The sequence below is a fragment of the Agelaius tricolor genome, unplaced genomic scaffold (genome assembly GCF_023055355.1).
Source record: "Agelaius tricolor isolate 1412-34295 unplaced genomic scaffold, bAgeTri1.0.p SCAF_31, whole genome shotgun sequence".
Taxonomy (NCBI): domain Eukaryota; kingdom Metazoa; phylum Chordata; class Aves; order Passeriformes; family Icteridae; genus Agelaius; species Agelaius tricolor.
Genome location: NW_027269291.1, coordinates 94809 through 115935, shown reverse-complemented (window position 1 = coordinate 115935; position 21127 = coordinate 94809). Strand labels below are relative to the sequence as shown.

Genomic DNA, 21127 nt, shown 5'->3' with positions numbered 1-21127 from the left:
GTTGAAAGAAATTCCAGGATGGGCCAGGCCAAGATTCCAGAGGTTTTTGGGATGAGGAAAAGAAGGCTCATGATGTTATTTAGGTTGAAAATGGTAACATTATGGAATATTCAGAGCAGGAAGGATGATCAGAATGGTGGGAAAACCCTAAAAATCCTCAGGAATTGTGGCTGATTTGGGATTGGAGTGTTTGGGTAGAATGTTGTGCCAGGAAATCCATCCCAAAACTCTCCAGGAGTACAAGGGGTGGGGGGAATAAAAGAGCCCAGAAAAGAAATATTCCAAATATTTAGGATCTTTTCACTCATTCCCAGCAGGTGTAATCCCCTAAATAAATATTCCCAATATTTCAGGATATTTTTTCTCTACTCCTTTCATACAGGTGCAATCCCATAAATAAATATTCCCAATATTTCAAGATCCTTTCTCTGCACATTCCCTGCTCATACAATCCCATAAATAAATATTCCCGATATTCCAGGATCATTTCCCTGTTTTCCCGCTGATTCCCACCACTCTTCCTGCCGCGCGCAAACCCCCGAGGGGGGAAGGAACATTTATCCTCTTTCCCAAGGTGCCAAGGGGTTAAATCCCGTTTCCAGAGGAGTCTCGGGCCAGGACAGCCGGTGGCGCTGGCGGAGCCGGGATCCGGGAATTTCGGGATAATGGGATTTACGGAGCGCTGTCGGCTCATCTCCGCGGAGCGCTCCATCGGGAACGAGCCCGCAGCGCGATGCCAGCCGGGCACAGGGGGCTGGAGGGGGAAAAACCCCAAATTCCTCATCCCAAAGCGTTGGGGAAGGGTCAAAAAACCCCCCAAAAAGCCAAAATATCACCCGCGCGCAAACCCGCCCGCCCGGCCGCGCCGAGATCCGTGAACCGCAAATTTTACCGGAGCGTGCGGGCGGCGCCGCCATGATTGTACCGGGAGGGGGGGACGGGGACACGGGGACAAACTGGGGGGGGACTGGGACAAACTGGGAGGGATGGGGACGAACCGGGGGGGACGGGGACAGGCGGGGGGACCGGGATAAACGGGGGGGACGGCAATAAACGGGGGGGACGAGCAGAAAGCGGGGGGGACAGATAGAAAGGGGGGGGGGGGGGGACCTGCGTGGCGCGGAGCCACATCCGCCAACCCCCGCTGTCCCCGCGCTGTCCCCGCGCTGTCCCCCGGTCCCTTCATCAGCGCCTCGCCCCGCCCGCTCTTGTGGCTTCTCGCTGTCCCCGCCGTCTCCCCCGGCGGTCCCCCCGGGAGAGGCGGGGAGGGGGCAGCACGGAGGAGGAGGAGGAGGAGGAGGAGGAGGAGGAGGAGGAGCGCGCAGAGGGAGGCGGGGGGGCAGGAAACCCTCCTGGAAGTATGAAGGAGATGGTGGGAGGCTGCTGTGTGTGTTCCGACGAGCGCGGCTGGGCGGAGAACCCGCTCGTCTACTGCGACGGCCACGGCTGCAATGTGGCCGTGCACCAAGGTGAGCCCGGCACGGCCCCCCGAGCCCCTCCCCGAGCCCCCCGAAACCCCCCGGGGACGGGGCGGGGTGAGGATGGGGGCGGCGGCGGCGGCGGGGGGGGCGCGCTTTGTTTTAGCGCTATTGTTCCAAATAACGGTGTCGCCGCCGAGGTGGCGCGGCCGCGGAGGGGGGGACACGGCGGGGACACGGCGGGGTCGAGATGGGGCAGCCGCGGAGCCCCCCGGGGGTGGCGAGCGGGGCGATTTCTCCGGTGCCCCCCCGGTTTAGCGGGGAGGGGAAGGGAGGGAGGAGGCGCTGCCGCCCCCGGCCCGGCCCGGGGGTGTCGGGGGGGCCGCGGGGAAGCTCCGGAGGGGGCGCGGGGCCCGGAGCTGCCTCCTGCGAGGGTAGGGAGGGAGGAAGGCAGCCCTCCTCCTCCTCCTCCTCCTCCTCCTCCTCCTCCTCCTCCGCCTCCTCCGCCCGCTGCTCCCGGTGACACGGGCGATTTGCATTTTAAATGACTCCGAGCCCGCCCCCAGCTCACGGTAGCGGGCCCGGAAAGTTTGTCCTCGGCTCGGTGAACAAAACAAATCCGGATTAAAATCGGTATTCGAGGCAGCGGAGGAGTGGCGATCCCTGCTCGGTTTGGTTGGAATGCGCCCAGGATTCCGGGCTGCCGGGGCCGCACTGTTTTCCCGCTGATGTTATCCCGTTACTGTCCCGGTTGTTGTTTTAGGCTGTCTGTTTCCCAGTTGTTGTTTTATCCCATTAATTTCCCGGTTGTTGTTTGCCCATCCCTGTCCCGGTTGTTGTTTTTATCCCATTCCTGTCCCGGTGCATCTCCAGCTCCTCCTGCTCGCTCTCGTCCGTTCCCTGTGCTTGCTTCTGGTTCTGGGTGTCTGTGGGTCCAGCCCTGTCCCTGTGTCCAGCCCTGTCTGTGATCCTGTGTCCAGAACAGCTCCAGAGGGTCAGGAACAGTTTTTAAGGGTCAGGAACAGTTTGAGAGAGGCAAGAGCTATTCCAGAGTCTCAGGAAGAGTTTTGGATTTTCCAAACCAGATCCAGAGGGGCAGAACAGGTTCAGATTTTCAATAACAGTTCCAGAGCATCAGGAACAGTTTTGGATTCTCAGGAAGAGTTTTAGAAGCACAGAAGAAGTTCCAGAGGGTCAGGAACAATTTTTAAGGGTCAGGAGCAGTTTCAGATTTTCAAGAACTGTTCTAGAGCATCAGGAAGAGGTTGGGATTTTCAAAACCAGATCAAGACGGTCAAGAAGAGTTTCAGATTTTCAAGAAGAGTTCCAGAGGCACAGGAGGAATTTCAGGGGGTCAGGAACAGTTTTTAGGGATCAGGAGCAGTTCCAGAGGGTTGGGTTGAGTTCCAAATATTCAATAAGAGCTTTTAAAGGTCAGGAACAGTATCAGATTTTCAAAAACAGTTTCAGAACATCAGGAAGAGTTTCAGATTTTCAGGAAAAGTTTCAGATTTTCAAGAAGAGTTTCAGAAGTGCAGGAGCAGCTCCAGAGGGTCAGGAAAAGTCTCCGAGCCTGGCCTGAGCCTCGGTCTGTGCCTGTGGGAAGCTCAAGGAGTTTATTTGGGGTTTTTGGGGGCCCTGCAGGATGTGGTGATTCCCCTTTTGGAGCTCGGCCCAGCCCCTGTGGCTTTGGGGAGGTTTTTACTCCCCAAATAACTCAAACCCCAAAAAGGAACCCTGGAGGCTCATCCTGCATGGCCAAAAAAAAAAAAAAAAAAAAAAAGGAAATAAACAGGGAAAAACCCCAGGAAGTAAACAGGAAAACACAGAGAAAAACAGGGAAGAAAACAGGAAATAAACAGGGAGAAAAAAGAGGAGAAAACAGAAAAAACAGGGGAAAATGGGGAAAAATGGTAAAAAACAGGGGGAAAGCAGGGGAAAATGGGGTAAACCAGGGTAAAAAAGTGGGAAGTAAACAGGCAGAGTGAAATTCCCGGGAAGCCCCGGGTCCATCTTTAGCCCGGGCTGAGCGCCAAGAACGAGCTCAGCTGGAGCCAGTGGGGGCTGCCAGGGGAAAACAGGGAAAAACAAGGAAAAAATGCAGAATATGAGCTGAAAATAGAAATTATTAATGGCCTTAACTCTTTTATAGAGCTCTTGTTTCCCATCAGATAGTTCTGTGAATATCCTGAATTTTTAATGAAAAATTGTGTGCCAAAGAGGAGAAAACCCCCAAAACAAGGGGGAAAAAGTAAAAAATTAGCAGAAAATACAATTTATAAATGCTCTTAACCCTTTTTGGAGGCCTCCATTTACCACTCATGGTTTCCTCCATATTTTACATTTTTATTTTATTTTATTTTGTTTAGTTTACTTTTTTTTCCATGATTTCTTGGTGCTAATCCTGTTTTTCTCCCTGATTTTCCTCCTGTTTCTTTCCAGCCTGCTCCAAACATTTTTAAACCCCTGAGAAATCAGAAATAAATGGATTTTAAAGGGTTTTATTTGGGGTTTTTTTGCCTTTTTTCCCAGCTTGTTATGGAATTGTCCAGGTTCCCACTGGCCCCTGGTTCTGCCGGAAATGTGAATCCCAGGAAAGAGCCGCCCGGGTGGTGAGTAGGGAAAAATCATGGATGGAGCTCTCCAAGATTTTTGGGGTTTTCCAAGATTTTTGGGTTTGGGGCCTTTTTAAAAATTCAAAAACCCCCAAAAAGAAATCACGGGGGAGATTTTCCTACACCAGATTTTGGGGCACCCCAAAAACAACCCCACACCCTCTCAGCCGGGATTTGGGGTGACACCAAACCCAACCACGACCAAAACTTCTCCCGAAAACTGGAGGAAAAACCCTCGCAAGAGGCGGAAGTAAGAAGCAGAGAGAGATAAAAACTCAATTTCTTTTTTACTCTGAGTCGCCGCTTTCGGTTTTACTCCTCAACCACAGCCCCTAAAACCAGCCCTAAAAAAGCCCCAAAAGCAAAACTTTGCCCCAGGCATTTAAATCCATTTTTAGGGCTTTTTTGAGGCATTTTTCCCCCCAAACCTCCTCAGTCCTCATTCCCACAGCCCTGTTCTGGCAGCAGCTCCTTTTTGGGGCAGAAATGGGGATTTTCTGGTCCTAAACCTGGAATTAAATGGATGAAATTTGAATTTTATTGATTAATTTTTATTAAATTTGAATTTTATTGATTTTGGATTGAAATTCAAATTTTCTTGATTAAGTTTCAATTTTATCCATGAAATTTGAATTTTATTGATGAAATTTCAATGTCATCAATTAAACTTAATTAAAGCTGACGGAATCTGAATTTTATAGCTGAAATCTGACAAATTTTATTTATTAAATTTTAATTTTATCAATTACAGCTGATGAAATTTGAATTTTACCACTGAAATTGGGTGAATTGTGGTGTTTTTTCTCCCTTCCAGAGGTGCGAGCTGTGTCCCCATAAGGATGGAGCCCTGAAGCGCACGGACAATGGGGGTGAGCCATGGAATTCCCACCTGGAAAATCCCAAAATCCTCCTTTTGCCTGCAAAACCACATGGGGTTTTTGGGGACAGAAGATTTTTTTGGCATGGAAATTTTTTTTTTTTCGGAGGGGTTTCCCGGACTGAATTCCCATTTTCCCTTCCTTTTCCAGGCTGGGCGCATGTGGTGTGTGCCCTGTACATCCCCGAGGTGCAGTTTGCCAACGTGCTCACCATGGAGCCCATCGTGCTCCAGTACGTCCCCCACGACCGCTTCAACAAGGTAAAATCCGGGATTTCGGGATTTCGGGGTCATCCCATCTCCCCATGGCTCCTTCCCGGATTGTCCCGACCCCACAGCTGCTCGGATTCCGTTAAAAACCAAGGAAATCCCTGGATTTGCCAAGAAATTTTTGGTCTTCCCCATCTATCTTCCCCAATTTGAGGAATTTCTTTGTGGAACGATGAGAAGCAGTTGGATTCATGGAATTCTCTGTTGGATCCTCCATATTTTTGGGGAGAAAATGGGAATTTCAGGAATTTATTGGTGGAACAACTGGAACCAAAGGAATCCATGGAATTCCATGTTGGTTCCAATGGGACAGTTGGGATTTTGGGGAAAAAGGAGAAGTTTTGTGTATCCCACCGGGAAGTATCCTGGAATTTTCATAGAAATCCCTCAAAATTTCCTCGATGCCCCAGAAATTCCTTCACAGGAGCGGAAGATGGGAAAGGCTGGAACTCACCAAGCTCCAAAACCCCTCCTGACCCAACACATCCCATGAGGTTTGGGAATCCCTGGAGGCTTTTCCTCTTGGAAAATGTGTTTTTTTTTCCCATTTTTTCCCCCCTTCCCAGACCTGCTACATCTGCGAGGAGCAAGGGCGGGAGAGCAAGGCGGCCTCGGGGGCCTGCATGGCCTGCAACCGGCACGGCTGCCGCCAGGCCTTCCACGTCACCTGGTGAGATTCCCGGGAATTCGCCTCTGGAACGTGCCCCCAGCTGCTCCCTCCCTGCCCTGCTCTGGGGCTCAGTCCCTGAGGGCTCTGGGGTTTGGCCTTGATCCCCCCCATGGGGTTATTTAGGACCGGAATTGCCCCTTCCTCCTCCTCACCCAGGAGGTTTTTCCAGGTTTTTCCGGGAAGTTCCCAAAGTTCGGGAATTCCGTTGGAACCTGTGGAATCTGATGGATTTTGCTGGGGTTTTTTTTTGTTTGTTTGTTTTCCTGCTGATTTTTCATTTTTCTCCTCCATTTCCCTGCTGATTTTCTCGGGTTTCCCCTGTTTTCCTACCAATGTTGCCATTTTTTCCCTGCTTTCCTGCTGATTTTCCTGGATTTTCCCTGTTTTTCCTGGGATCAGTGCACAGATGGCTGGGCTCCTGTGCGAGGAGGAGGTGCTGGAGGTCGACAATGTCAAATACTGCGGCTACTGCAAATACCACTTCAACAAAATGGTGAGATCCAGGAATTCCAGGGATTCTGGGACTTCCCAATTATTGAGAGAACTTTTATTTATTCAGGGAATTTAATTTCTTTCGGGAATTTCATTTCTTGAGGGCATTTTTAATTTATTTAGAGAATTTTTAATTTATTTTGGAAATTTTCATGTATTTCAGGAATTTTTATTTCATTTGGTGGGTTTGGTTTATTTAGGGAATTTGATTTATTTAGGGAGCTTTCATTTATTTAGGAAATTTTAATTTATTTTTCTTGCCCTTTTCTCTCTTCTCCTTTTTCCATCTTTTTTCATCCTTTTCCATCTTCTTCCCCCTTTTCCTTCTTTTTTCCCCCTTTCCCTCTTTTCTTTCCCCTTTTCCCCTCTTTTTTCCCTTTTTCCTCTTTTTTCCCATTTTTCCGTCTTTTCTTTCCCCTTTTCCCTCTTACTTCCCTTTTTCCTCATTGTCCTCCTTTTCCCTCTGTTTTTTTCCCTTTTCCCCTCTTTCCTTTCCCCTTTTCCCTCTGGTTTTTTTTTCCTGTTTTCCCCCCTTTTTCCCCATTTCCCTCCTGTTTTCCCCCAGAAGACCTCGCGCCATTCCGGGAGCAGCTCCTTCCTCCCGGGCAGGAGGAGCCGCTCGGCGTCCCCGGCCCAGGAGAAGCACCTGTCCCACCACGAGAGGCCAAAAAAGGTGAGAAAATCCCCAAAACTCACAGAATCCCCCGAATTCCCCAAATTCACAGGATTTGTTTATGGGATCAGGTGCTGGAAAACAATGGGATTCCTTTATGGGATCTGCCACTGCAAAACAATGGGAATATGGATTTATTTGGACTTCCTTGTGGGATCTGCTGCTGGAGTACTGTGGGAATTTATTTGGATTTTTTTAATGGGATCTGTGCTGGAAAACAATGGGAATAGGGATTTGTTTATGGGATCTGTTCCTGGAAAACTGCTGGAATGGGGATTTATTAAAATTTCTTTATGGGATCTGGTGCTGCCCTTCCCAGTGTTGGGAATTCCAGCATTCCAGAGGTTCCTGTTTTTTTTTCCAGAGCCGCAAGGACAAGGAGAGGCCGAAGCAGAAGCACAAAAAGCGGCCGGAGTCCCCCAGCAGCCTCCCCCCAGCACCCGTGGCCGTGGCTGCCGAGAAGGTACTGGGGAAAATCCACCAGAAAACTGGGAAAAGGGGCAGGAAAATCCACCCAGAAAACAGGGGAAAGGGCAAGAAAATCCACCCAGAAAGTCCAGCCAAAAAACTGGGAAAAGGAGCAAGAAAATCCACCCAAATCCAGCCAAAAAAACAGGGGAAAGGAACTGGAAAATCCATATAGGAAAATAGGGAAGGCCAGGAAAATGCACCCAAAAACCCAGGGAAAAGGGGCAGGAAAGTCCACCTAGAAAACTGGGAAAAGGGCAGGAAAATCCACCCAGAAAACTGGGAAAAGGGCATTCTCACCAGGCCATTCACACCCGAGGCCCCTCTCCCCTCCCCTTCCCGAGGAAAAATCAGGACGATTTCTCCTGCTGAGCCCATAAATCCAGGAGGGTTTAACTCCCACATCTGGGGCTGGCAGGAGAAAATCCCAATTCTCTCTCCCCGGAATTCCCCCGTTCCCATCCCTTCAAATTCCGGGTACATCTGGCGCCTGCAGCTGTCGAGGGATTAAATCCAGGGATGGACTTGGATCCCAGGATTTATCCCAAAGAGGGCTCGGTCAGGGTCAGGGATGTCAGGAAGGTCCCACATTTTGGGCCATCCCATAATTACAGGAATATTTTTAATTTTGGTTGTAATGTTACCTAAAACGGGTGAATTTGGAGCCCTTGGCTCTGGATTTGAAGGGAATTGGGATTTGAGGGATCTGGGTTTGGGTTCATCCCTCTTTCCCCCTGGCTGAATTCCCATAATTCTCCCTCTCATCCCAAAATTCTGGATTTCCTGGCATCTGCCCACGTTCTTCACCCTCCTGTCTCCCCTGGCTCCTGCAGCTCAGCTGGAATTTGGGAACATCTGGTGTTGCTCCAACCCCTGGGAATATTCCCAGCCGGAGCTTTGGGATGGCTGCAGGGATCCCAGGGAATCTCCTGTCCCATCCCGAGGATGAGGAAATTCACAGGAAATTTCCCCAGGGAAATTCCAGTCCCATCCTAAGGATGAGGAAATTCCCTCAGGGAATCTCTGATCCCACCCCATTCCCAAGGAAATCCCCCAGGTGGGATGGGAGTGGTGGAAGCAGCACACCTGAGGCAGGAATCTGAAATCCTGGATGGAACTGGGAGGTTTCCAAAATCCAGAGGTTTTTGGAGCTGGAGACTCCGCTCCCTTCCCCCTTTAATCCCCTGCGGTTCCCTGGGATGAGCCCAATCCCTGGGGTGGAATTCCCAGTGCCACCGAGCAGCAGGAGATGTCCCAAAGTCCCTCTTGTGCCAGGAGTGACCCGAGCTGAGCAGCCCTGGGTGGGCAGAGAGGGCAATTCCCACTGCAGAGGGAGGAAATTGTGAAAATTGGGAAATTCAGGAAAAACGGGAAAATCAGGAAAATGGGGGAAAAAAGAGCCCCGGCTGCAGCCAGCTCTGGTCCCTGGGGTCACCCCAGTGTCTGTCCCCTCCCAGGCCTCCAGTGGCCACCACGAGGCCACCAAGGAGAGCTCAGAGGTGGCCAGGGCAGAGGCCAAGGGCAGGAAATCCTCGAGCCACGGCAGCAGCCACAAGGGGAAGAAGACGGGAAGTGGGAAAAGCTCCGGAGGCTTCGGATCTGCCCCAGCCGGGGGAACCTTCCAGACGGCCGGTGAGGGGCAGGAGGAGGAGGAGAGGGAGGGAGAGGGAGGAAGGAGGAAGGAGGGGGATGGAGGAGGAGGAAGAGGAGAAGGAGGAGGGAGAGGAAGGAGAAGAAAGGAGAGAGAGGGGAGGGAGGAAGAGGGGAGGGATGAAGGACAAAGGGAGAAGGATGAATATGGAGGAAAAGGAGAGGGATGAAGGAAGAGGAAGAGGAGAGTGATGAAGGAGAAGAGGGGAAGGATGAATATGGAGGAAAAGGAGAAGGAGGGAGAGGGAAAAGGTGGGAGAGGAGAGATGGGAGAGGAGAGGAAGGAAGAGGGGAGGGATGGAGAAAAGGAGAGGGATGGAGGAGGAAGAAGAAGGGAGTGATGAAGTAGAGGAGACACGGGATGAAGGAGAAAAGCAGAGGGATGAGGGAGGAGGAGGAGGAGGAGGAGAGCGATGAAGCACCAGGACCCCTCCCCTGCCCCTCGGGCTGACCCCCACGTGTCCCCAGGCTCCTCCTGCGGCCTGCCTGGCTCCCAGGACTTCGCGCCCTTCCCCAAGCTGGAGCAGGAGGACGAGAAGTTCCGCAAGGCCGCCAGCTCCAGCTCCTCCTCGCACTGCTCACCGCTCTCCGAGGGCCCCAAGGCTGACGTCTTTGAGCAGAAGGTCATCTTCTCCGGCTTCGGCTCCATCATGCGCTTCTCCACCTCGGCTGTGGGCCAGCCGCGAGCCCGCGACGCCTCCCCCGTGGACTACAAAGCCTCCAGCACCCTTGGTGGCCCCGCGGGTGGCACGGGTGGCACGGCTGGCGCCGCCGGGAGCGGCCACAAGCGGATGCCGTCGCTGGGCGCCGAGGAGGGAGAGGTGCTCAAGGAGAAGAAGCACAAGGGCAGCAAGAAGAACAAGCACGGCCCCGGCAGGCCCAAGGCGGGCAAAGGCAAAGAGGTTTTGGGGGCCCAGCTGGCTGGGTCCACCTCCACCTCCTCCTCTCCCTTCTCCGGGGGATCCCTTGTCAGCTCCAGCGTCGGGAATTCTTCCCGGAGCTTCAGCCACCCCGGGAGTCTGCCCAGCCTCAGCATGGAGTCGCCGCTGCTGGGCTCAGGTGGGTCCCCCCTTGAGGGATTCAGGTGTGCTCAGATCCCTTTTCCAGCCTCTTCCAGAATTTTCCAGCACATTTAGCCATGTCCAGACCTGGCTGCACAGGGTTCTGTCTCCTGAATCCATAAAAATCCACATCCCCTTCCTTCACCCTGGAATCTCCCCTGGATCAACTTCCCAAAAGTTGAGGAATCTCCTCTCCCTTGGTAGAGGTGGGATAAATTGGAATCTCTTCTCCCTTGGGAGAGGCCATATCAAAAGGAATCTCTTCTTGGGAGAGGCAGGATCAGAAGGAATTTCTCCCTGGGAAGAGACAGGATCAGAAGGAATCTCTCCCTTGGGAGAGGCGGGATAAGAAGGAATCTTTCCCTGGGAAGAAGCAGGATCAGAAGGAATCTCCTCTCCCTCGGGAGAAGCAGGATCAGGCAGGATCTCTCCCTGGGGATTAGCGGGATAAATTGGAATCTCTGTCCCGCAGGGATCTACACGAGCAACAAGGACCCGATCCCGCTGGGCGCGGCGCTGCGGGCGGTGTGCAGCACGCCGCTGCCCTCGGGGCTGCTCCCGCACCAGGGCGGCGCCGCCCTGCCCCAGCTCAGCCGCTCGCCCTTCGCCAGCTCCCTCCCCGCCTCCTCCTCCTCCGCCGGATCCACCACGCAGGTGAGGCCCGGGACGGGCCGGGGCTCGGGACTGGGGCACGCGGGAATGGGGACAGTCGGGACAGGGAATAATTGGGAATGGGGACAGTCGGGAATGGGGACAGTTGGGACAGGGAACAGTCAGGATTGGGGACAGTTGGGATTGGGAACACTCAGGAATGGGAATAATTGGGACAGGGAACACTTGGGAATGGGGACAGTTGGAATACTCAGGATTGGGAACACTTCCACTGGGAAGAGCAATTGGATCCACACCATTCCCAGGGCTCCTGGCTCCCAGCCAGCTCTGGGAATGTGCCAAGCCTCTTGCCAGACTTCCAGGAGATATTTTTAACGCGGGAGCTGGGAAGAGCTGCAATAACGAGGATATTTCCCTGCTTTCCGGGCAGGTGTTTTCCCTGGCGGGTTCCACCTTCAGCCTCCCTTCCTCGCACATTTTCGGGAGCCCTCTGACGTCCGGGCTGTCCCTGAACCCCCTCCTGAGCCAGCCGGAGAGCAGCCGGGCAGGTACGTGAGCTCCCAGGTATGTCCGGGTTGGCATTCCTCCCACCAGGACAGGACAGGACAGGTGGCCACCACTGCAGTCCCGGCTTTTCCAGCTGCTGTCCCTCGGGGTGACAGCCAGGGCTGCCACGGGGGGACAGGGATGGTGTCTTTGCCAGCAGCACCTCGGGAGTGTCCCTGGAGAATGGGTGTCCCTGGATGATAACAGCTGTCCCAGGATAATTGGATGCCCCTGGATAATGAGTGGCCCTGGATAATGATGGGTGGCCCTGGAGAATTGGGTGGCCCTGGATAATGAGTGTCCCTAGATGATGATGCGTGTCCCAGGATAACTGGGTGGCCCAGGAGAATGGATATCCCCGGATAATTGGGTGTTCCAGGAGAATGAAGATCCCTGGATAACGACTGACCCTGGAAAATGAATGTCCCGGGAGAATTGCGTGTTCCTGGGGAATGGGTGCCCGTGGTTTGGGTTGGAAGGGACCTTAAAGATGGGCAGGGACACCTCCCATTACCCCAGGGTGCTCCAAGCTGTCCTGGGACACTTCCAGGGATGGATCAGCCACAGCTTCTCTGGGAATTCCATCCCAGCCCCTCCCCACCCTCACCGGGAGGAATTCCTTCCCAAAACCCCATCTATCCCTGCCCTATCCCAGTTTAAACCCATTCCCTATGTCTTGTCCATCCCTCCCTTGTTCCAAACCCCTCTCCAGCTCTCCTGGAGCCAATTCCAGCACTGGAAGCTGCTCCAGGATCTTGCACTGGGAGATTCCAGCCACATCCAGGAATTATGGATATAACATGGGTTATTCCTGCCTGGAAGAGTGTCCCAGTAGGACATTCCCAAGGGGATGAGGGAGCCAGGATCCCCTGGCCCTGTCTGGAGGAGCTGCCCAGCCCCAGCTGGGTTTGCTCATTCCGAGCAGCAGCAGGAAATCCCTGTTCTGGGCATCCCGCTGGGAATCCTGGCATTCCCTGCAGGAGATTCCCGGGATTCCGGCACATGGGAATGTGTGGGGAAGGAGAGGAGGGGCAGGGAGACAGCTGAGGCTGGAGCCACCACATCTGACAGGGCCCAGGGCAAAGGGAGTGAGCGTTCCAGGGATGGGAAGATAAATATGGGATTTATCCTGGATTACCCTTGGAATGGCAGATATCCTGCACATGTGCACAGCAGCCCCATCCCAGATTTCCTGAGGCACAGGGATGGCCCTGGAGGAAGGTTCTGGATGCCAAAGCTGAGCTGGGCACTGCTGAGGGCACAGCTCAGATCCTGGGGGCAGTTTTGGGATCCTCCCAAAAAGGACATGGAGGGACTGGAGCGTGGCCAGGGAAGGGTTTGGAGTGCCAGGAGTGGCTGAGTGAGCTGGGAATGTTTATCCTGGAGAAAAGAAGGATCAGGAGAGACCTGCTGGATCTCCACAAGTCCCTGAGAGGAGGAGACAGCCAGGGGGGTTGGGCTCTGCTCCCAGGGAATGGGGACAGGAGGAGAGGGAATGGCCTCAGGCTGGGCCCGGGGGGGTTTGGGTTGGATATTGGGGAAATTTCCTCATGGAAAGGGTGGTCAGGCACAAGTCCCCATCCCTGGAAGTGTTCCAAACCGCGTGGATGTGGCACTTGGGCACAGGCTGAGTAGGGATAGGGCTGGGCTGGGTTAATGATTGCCCTCCTGACCTTGGAGGGCTTTTCCAACCCGAACCATTCCATGATTCCCTTGAAGCTCCTCAGGGAGCACCTGGAAATCGACAGGAACCCGGGCCGGCTCTGGGGGAAGGATCCTCAATCCCGGCTGACCTTAAAGCTCTGCTCCAACCTGATTCTGTCACTCCCTGGAGAGTGACAGCCGATCCCCCGGGATTACCGGATGCAGCCGGGGCCGGGGGGCCGGGGACAGGGTCTGGCATGGGATTTGTCCCTCCCTCCCTGCGGCCCCATCCCCCGGCGGCTTCGGCAAAACCGGCTCCAGGCTTTGCAAAGCTCCGCCTGCCCGGGCGCCGAGCGGGGCGGGGGTGACCTTGCCGGGGCGACCGCCCCGGCCGTGCCGAGGTGCCAGGCGGTGCCAGCGGCTCCTCCCCGGGGGAGGCGCCGGCGGGGCCGCCTTGCGCAGCGCGGGGCCGGCGCTGCTCGGTGCGGCGCTGCCCGGGGCTGCTCGGTGAGGCTTGGTACCGGTGCTGCTCGGTGCGGTTCGGTGCGGTTCGGTGCGGTTCGGTACTTCCCGGGACTGCTGGGTTCTGGTGCCGCTCGGTACCACCCGGTGCCCCCCAGCGGGCACTGACCGGGCACACACCGGGCACACACCGAGCATTCACCGGGCACCGGGCGCCGCTGACCCCGGGCCCTCTGTCCCTGTCCCCGCGCAGAGCCCGACCTGGAAGATTGCGGCTTCGGCTGCCGAGGGACGTCCCCGCAGGAGAGCCTGTCCTCCATGTGAGTGTCCCTGGGGACAGCGGGGACAGGGCACAGCCTGGGGGGGACTGAAACAGCTCCTGCCGCGCTCCCTGGGGTGTGGGATCGGATGGGATAGGATGGGAGGGCCCGGGGGGCTGCTGCCACTCGAGGCCAGGCAGAGGAGCCATGGGAGCAGGGAATGGAACAGGAATGGAGCGGAAATACAATAGGAATGGAGCAGGGATGGAGCCGGGAGTGGAGCAGGGCCCCCCTGACGCCCCCGCCCCCCCCAGGTCCCCCATCAGCAGCCTGCCGACCCTCTTCGACCAGACCGTGTCGTGCAGCAGCAGCGGGCAGCTGGACAATGTCCCACAGGCCACCCCCAACATCGAGCAGCTCCTGGAGAAGCAGGGCAACGGCGAGGCCGGGGTGAACAGTGAGTGCGGCCGGGGGGCGGCGGGGCAGCTCCCGGGGCTCTCGGGGTGGGAGCCGCTGGGGTTTTGGGATTGTGCCCGCAGGCAGCGGAGCTGGGCGGCGACAAAGCCCCAGTGTGTGCCGGGGAGAGGAGCGGGGGCAGCGCTGTGGGGCCGGTCCCTCCCGCTCTGGGGTTTGATTGTGAATCCTGTGATCCCCTTTCCTCTTTCCTCCCTTTACCCCCCGCCATTTTTTCCTGCCCCCCCTCGGTCCTCCTGCAGTTGTGGAGATGCTGAAGGCGCTGCACTCGCTGCAGAAGGAGAACCAGCGGCTGCAGGAGCAGATCATGACGCTGACGGCCAAGAAAGAGAGGCTGCAGCTGCTCAATGTCCAGCTGTCCGTCCCCTTCCCCGTGGTCACCAGCAGCAACGGCCCAGGCAGCCAGGCCCAGTACATCCTGCCTGCCAATGGTGAGGGCACCGGGGCTGAGGGAACCAGAGCTGAGGGCATCCAGGGACGTGTCCCTGTGCCCCGGGGGTGGCTGAAGGGTCACAGCGGACAGGATCTGTCCCACGGCCACCTCAGGGTCCAGCCCTGACTCTGCTGCCTCGCCCCTCTCCCCTCGCAGTCTGCAGCAGTGACTCCCTGAGCATCAGCAAGAGCCCCCCGTGCAAGAACAGCTTCGGCATCGAGAACTCGCTGTCCACGTCCTCCGAGGTACAGCGGCCCCTGCGGCCACCGGCGGCCGGGCAGGGCCTCGGGCAGGGGCAGCGCAGCAGCCCCAGGGCTCGGTAGCCAGCTGCTAAATCCTGCTAGCCCAGGCTCAGAGATCAGGCTCTCCCTGCAGCGCCCAGGGCTGGGTAGAGTAGCTGAGAGCTGGAGCGCCAGGTGGGAGCGCCTGCAGGTGATGCTGGACATCCAGCAGGGCTGGACCCGAGCTCTGGGACCTCTCTGAGTTCTGGGACCCTTCACACTTGAGCCACCGGAGCTCCCCCCTTCCCCCCCCGAGCTGCCCCCAGGCAGCCGCCCCAGCCCGATGCTCTGTGTCCGTTTCTCCCCCAGGACCCTCACTCGGGCTGTCCCAGCAGGAGCAGCTCCTCCCTGTCCTTCCACAGCACCCCCCCGCCCCTGCCCATGCTGCAGCCCAGCCCCGCCTCGCTGCCCCTGCCCGGGGCGCAGCAGGTGAACGGCCTGGCCAGGGCGGCGGGCGGGGGGCTGGCCGGAGCCTCGGGGGGCAGCCACGGCCTCTCGGCGGTGCCCATGGTGGACGGCCTGCTGGGCAGCCTGGCCGGAGCCCAGCAGATGCCGCTCAACGGGATCCTGGGGAGCCTGAACGGAGCGCAGCCCGCCCCGCCTCCGAGCGCGGCCCCGGCCCTGCAGCTCTCCACCAGCCTGAGCAGGTGAGGATGGGCGGCGCTGCCCTCTGCAGCCCAGCTCAGCTCCGGGGAGTGAGGGAGGGAGCGGTTCTGGCCACGCTGACTGCTCTGGAGAGCTGTCCCCAAGCCTGGCTTGGGGGAGCCTGGCTTAGTGTGCCCAGTGTTCCCAGGTGATCCCAGGCATTGTGTCCACAGGGAGGGGACCAGCAGGAATTTTAGCAGCCACTAAATTGGACCGCTGGTCCTTCACAAGCTGTGGAATTATCCGTGTATCCCTGGTGAATTTACCTGCAGCGTGTTCCCGCAGAGAGCTGGAGAGCTCAGCCAAGGCGTTTCCCACCTCCTGCCAAATGTGCTTCTCACAAATACGTTCCTCCCTCACTCCTGCACCTGGGAGGCTGCTGGGCATGGAAGGAAATCTTTTCAGCTGCTGTGTCTCTCTGTGTTCCCACAGCGTGGCCAGCCTGAGCCCCCTGACGGAGCAGCAGCGGCACGTCCTGCAGCAGCACGAGCAGCAGCTGCAGCAGCTGCAGCAGCTCCTGACTTCCCAGCCGCTTAACCCGGTAAGGGACAGAGGGGAGGGGAAGCTGCTGGTGCTGGGAAAAGCTCAGAACAGAGAGGAAAATATGAAATTAAAACCGGAGGTTCCCTCCTGTCCCCGAATCCTCTGAGCCTTTTGAGTCTGAAACCACTGTGGGCTGGGTGAGGGAATTCAGAGATGGTTTTGGAATTTGGGATGAGGGAGCATCCCAAATCCCGAGGATCAAAGCTCCAGGCAGGGTGTGGCAGCTCCCAGGGAGGGGAGGTGGGATTTGGACTCTTTTTGTACCAAAGGAAAGAAGTTTAATTGAGTTTAGTCTGAGTTTGCCACATCCTGAGGGGGTGAGAAGGCGGGAGCTCCGGGAAATCGGGAAGGGGGAATTGGGAGAGCCGTTCCCTCCTGGAGTCATCCCAGGATGCAAATCCTGCTGGATCCCAGACTGGCCCCGGTGTCCTGGTGTCCCAGGTGTCCTGGGCCCACAGGAGAGGCAGAACGTGCCAAGGACCCTGCTGGGGGTTAGAGAGAGATAGAACCTGAGTTGTTTCAATCCTAGGCAGCTCAGCCGCATCTGGGCACGTCCACACAGAGAGCTGGAGGTGCCCAGGGGGCTCCGCAGCTGGCTCAGGGTTTTGGGTCACCGAAAGGCCCCCAAAAGGTGGCTGCTCTGGGGTTCTTGGCTCCCTGCCTGCACCCCCTGTCCCAGGAATGGGGATGGAGGGGTGGCAACAGGCCCCTGAAGTGGCAAACAGGTCCTGAGGTGGTAAACAGGTCCCTGAGGTGACAAACCCCAGCCCCTGGCCTTGCAGAGACCTCGGCGCTGTCCCCACCCTGCCTGGGGGGACACGGGAGTGCCACCAGCGCTGTCACCAGGGCTGGGCTGTGCCCGTTCCACCCAGGAGCCCAGCCCGCTGCTCTGGATGCATTTCTGGGTCAGGCTATTTTTAAATCCCGGAAAAAGCCAATTTCCGAGGGCAGCTGATGTCACCGTGTCACCCGCGGGGACAGGACAATAGCAGCTCCGGCTGCCTCGAGGGTCGGTGGTTGCCATAGCAATTCCTTTGGTTTTCCCAGATTTCAGGGAGGTTTTCCTGGATTCCAGGGCGTACCTTGGGATGCAGGTGAGCCCTGAGACTGCTTTGCTTCCCCTGGGGCCTGCTCACCTGGAATTCAGGAAGGAATTCAGAGCCAGTTTGGGATTTCAGGATGGTGAATTTCACGGACTTGAAATTGCTGCATTGATGGGTTGGAACTGTGGGGGATTTGTGCCAGAGTGCTCTGTCCCCACTTTATCCCCGCTCTGTCCCCGCTCTATCCCCACTCTGTCCCCACTCTGAGCTGTGTCCCGGCCATTCCCGCAGGAGCAGCAGGCACTGGTGTTCCAGATGATGCAGCAGATCCAGCAGAAGCGGGAGCTGCAGCGGCTGCAGATGTCGGGCTCGTCCCAGCTGTCCCTGCTGGCCGCCACCTCGGCCCCACTGCACCCCAGCCCCAGCGCGCTGCTGACCTCGGCCGCGCCCAGCGGGGGCTCCCTGCTGGCCTCCCTGTCCCCGCAGCAGCTGAACCCCGGCGGGGCCCTGCTGGCCCCCCAGGCCACCCCCCCGCTGGGCTCGGGGCCGGCCATGGCCCCCAACCCCTTCCTGAGCCTGCAGCCCGACGGCAGCACCCCAAAAGGAACGGTGGGTACGGGGCTGGCACGGACCGGGGCTGGGGACAGGATGGGACAGGGCGGGGACAGGGCGGGGACAGCGTGGGGATAGTCTGGGGACAGCCCCGGGGACAGCCTGGGAACAGCTGGGGAAAGATGCAATTCCTTCCTCCTCCAGTCCCTGACCCTCAACCCCTGTCCCTCAATCCCTGTCCCCCGATCCCTGTCCCCTTGCCCTGATCCCCATCCCTGCAATTCCTTCCTCCCCCAGTCCCCGTCCCTCCAGCCCGTGTCCCCCCTGATCCAGCCGTGTCCCCGTTTGTCCCCACAGCCCCTGGGTGACAAGGGCGCTCCCCTGGCGCAGGACAAGGGCTAGGAGCCCCCCGGCCCCGAGCCCGCAGCCAATCCTCTCCCAGGGACCGCGGCTTCCCCGCGGCACCGGCGGAGCCTGGCGCTCCCAGGAGCGGCCCAGGAGGAGCCTCGGGAGCCACAGTGGCTGTCACCGCTCTGGTGCCACCAGGAGTGAAGGTGGGGTCACCTGTCCCCTGCTCCATGTGCCGGAGGGAGCTCCAGCGGAGCGTGGGGAGCCCCCGTGGCACCAGAGACCCCCCAAATCCTTGGGGAAGGACGTGGTGGCACCTGGAGGTGTCCAAGGACGTGACTCTCAATGTGGCACTGCTGGAGAAAGGACACGGTGGCACCTGGCAGTGTCCCAAGAGCCAGCACTGGATGTGGCACTGCTGGGCAAGGATGTGATGTCACCTGGAGGTGTCCAAGGATGTGACCCTGGATGTGGCACTGCCAGGGGAGGATGTGGTGGCTGTGCCCAGGTGGGGACATCCAGAAGAATTCCCAAGCTGAGGTTTCCCTGCTTTTCCCACTGGGCTTTGCTCCATCTGGAGGCTGATCCAGCCTGGAAGGACAGGTGGATGAGGATGGATGGAGGTGGGCAGGAGGTGGCACCACCTGGGAGGACGTTGTCACCTGTGCCAGCTGCCAGAGGGGCAGGGCTGTCCTTCCCTCCTGGAATTCCCAAAGGCCAACGTCTCAGCTGGGGCCACAGCCGGAATTGTCCAAGGTCAGGAGCTCCTGGACCTGGGAGAGGATTCCTGGACCAGAGTTTGGAGATGAAAATCTTTGCAGGGAGGAGAATCCTAAATGTGGTCCCTGCGTTTTCCCGCCCACCACAAATCATTCCCACAAAACCACGTTCTTCCACTGGTCCTGGAAAGAGGGATCTCCAAGGAATGGGACAGTGACTTCAGTCCTGAGCCTGGGATGGCAGAACTTCCGTCGTTCTCCACCTTTTGACCTCGATTCCATCTCCAGGCTGGAATATCCACCGGGAATTGGCTTCCTCTGAACTGGGAAGGCAGGAAGGCAGGAAGGCAGGAAGGAAGGAAGGAAGGAAGGAAGGAAGGAAGGAAGGAAGGAAGGACAGTCAGAGCAGCTCTGGGAAGGGGAACACCAACACCAAACACACCAATGCCCCTCCTTCTCTCATCCGTGGGTAAATCCAGAGCTCCTGGGAATACTCCAGCTGACGGAAACTCCTTTGGGAGAGCCCCAGATCCCAAATTTTGGGACCGTTGTGCACGTTCAGCACATCCCCACTGCCCTTCCTGCTTTGCACTATTCCCGCTATCAGCAGTGGGGCTGCGCTGATCGTGCTGGCAAAGCTCGGCCCAGGCGAAATCCTCCGCTGAATTTCCTTTTTTAAATGTTTATTTTATTTTATTTTGTTTTTTTTTTTTTTCCTAAGATTCACACTACAAGGGTTGTCTTAAAAACAAAACAAAACAAACAAACAAAAAACAGAGAAAAAAATAATACCAAACCCTTTCTGCTCCCAGCTTGGAACTCTGAACTGGACAGAGCCGCTGGCTGCTCAGAAATAGAAATATATATTAAATATATAATGGGATTTATCTATCCAGAGGTTATAATGAGCTTAAGAAGCTGTTGGGGAGCCCCATCCTTTGGGATCCCCGTCCCCAAACCCGCTCCAGCACAATTCCCTTCTTGCACTTTGAAATTCCTTTGGATTTTTCTCTTTTCCCCCCCACCCCAAGCTGGGTCATTCCCCCTCCCTGGCCCCCCTGGAGGTGCCACCCAAAATCCTCCTGGCATGGGGACCCCCTGGCAAGGGGACACCCCTGGCACGGGGACCCCATGTCCCCCCCACCTCCCTCTGAAGAGCCTCGGGCTTGGCAGTGATGATGAAAGCAAATTTAGTCCCAAACTGGGGCTAAAATGTGGAATTTTGGGGCTGTCTCCCAGCCTGTTATGGTGTGAGGTGGCTATGCCTGCCATCCCACAGATCCTCGGGATTTGGGAACAGCCAAATCTCAGCTTTGGGCCAGCAGGAGGATGGGCAGGGGGCTCTGCCGGCTGGGTGTGGCCAGGAGTTGGGGTTTATTTTATTTTATTTTATTTTATTTTTTGCTTTTTATCACAAATCCCAAATCCCCACATTGCTCTGGGATCCCAAATCCCTGCAGTGCTGCCTGTGGCCTCCAGCCCATTTACAACCCCAAAGACCCCAAAGTTGTGCCCAAATGTCCCAATTCTTCCAAAATCCAACCCTGGGGGATCCAGAAGATGTGAGGAGCATGGAGGGAGGGCTGGGAAGGGAATTGATCCCCCAGGACACCCAAAATCTGAGTTGGGATCGCCCCCAATTTGGGGTCCATGCCCAAATCCCCAGACAAGCCCAGGGCACCAAAGGGGTCAGCGAGAGGCACTTAGGGGTGAATCCAGAGGCTGGAAATGCTGGAATTGGCTCCTGTGGGAATGCTGGGGAGCCCAGGCTTTGGAAGAGGAAGGAAATCCGGGAATTTGGGGTTTTTTAGGCAGGATCACAACCAGGGGAACCTGATCCCTTTGGTTCTCCAGGAATTCCCAGAGCTGGATCCCTCCGGCTCCCCGGAATTCCGAGATTTGGGGATCAGAGACAGAAAGCACTTACACCTCTCCCTGTGACCAACCTTCCAAAAGCTCCCAATCCCCAGTAATTGTCACCTCCAGCCACCCCAAATGTCCCTTGGGCAGAGGAAGGAGGGGGAGCTGGGAAATTCCAGGTGAATCCCTGTGGAAAAAGAAAAACAAAAACGGGAGAGCAGGGGGAAGGGAAAGGACAAAAGGAAAAGCTAAAGATGGTCTGTGTTTCAGTTGCACTGGGGTACATTTCTTTACCCATTTTGACGCTCTCATTTAGGATTGTTGCATGTGTCCTTTTGTGTTTTTTCTTTATTTTATTCATTTTTAGGTTGTTTGTTTGTTTGTTTTTAATATTAAATGAAAGAGAAAAATGTGTATATTTTTGGCAATTTAAGGTAATGTAGCTAAGATATATTTTTTTCACGCTGCTTGACTGGTCTTTATTATAATAAATAATATTAATATTAATTGC

General features: G+C 56.2%; 1 protein-coding gene across 4 annotated transcripts; it reads left to right on the top strand.

The window, feature by feature from the left end:
- Positions 1–1087: 1087 nt before the first annotated feature.
- Positions 1088–21123, top strand: MLLT6 (MLLT6, PHD finger containing). 4 transcript variants are annotated; one of them, XR_011682925.1, is made up of 21 exons: positions 1088–1469; positions 3951–4030; positions 4848–4902; positions 5062–5171; positions 5747–5850; positions 6250–6343; positions 6908–7015; positions 7380–7478; positions 8941–9115; positions 9602–10192; positions 10667–10848; positions 11237–11354; positions 13712–13778; positions 14033–14175; positions 14435–14623; positions 14782–14870; positions 15216–15553; positions 15984–16092; positions 17429–17746; positions 18047–19103; positions 19140–21123. XR_011682925.1 is itself a non-coding variant. In XM_071450606.1 (20 exons), exons 1-20 carry the CDS (start codon positions 1361–1363, stop codon positions 18089–18091), a joined length of 3123 nt encoding a protein of 1040 aa, XP_071306707.1. In that variant the 5' UTR covers positions 1088–1360; the 3' UTR covers positions 18092–21123. The 4 variants fall into 4 exon arrangements, 2 of the variants coding, with proteins under 2 accessions (XP_071306707.1, XP_071306708.1); XR_011682924.1 differs by having other exon boundaries at positions 19136–21123; XM_071450606.1 differs by having other exon boundaries at positions 18047–21123.
- The last annotated feature ends 4 nt before the right edge of the window (positions 21124–21127 follow it).

What these genes read in the sequence shown, in the direction of transcription:
- MLLT6 (XM_071450606.1), top strand. Translation starts at nt 1,361, where the DNA reads ATGAAGGAGATGGTGGGAGGCTGCTGTGTGTGTTCCGACGAGCGCGGC. An exon ending in GCCGGAGAGCAGCCGGGCAG is followed by an intron (nt 11,355 to 13,711) that starts GTACGTGAGCTC and finishes GTCCCCGCGCAG; the next exon opens with AGCCCGACCTGGAAGATTGC. An exon ending in CTTCCCAGCCGCTTAACCCG is followed by an intron (nt 16,093 to 17,428) that starts GTAAGGGACAGA and finishes CCATTCCCGCAG; the next exon opens with GAGCAGCAGGCACTGGTGTT.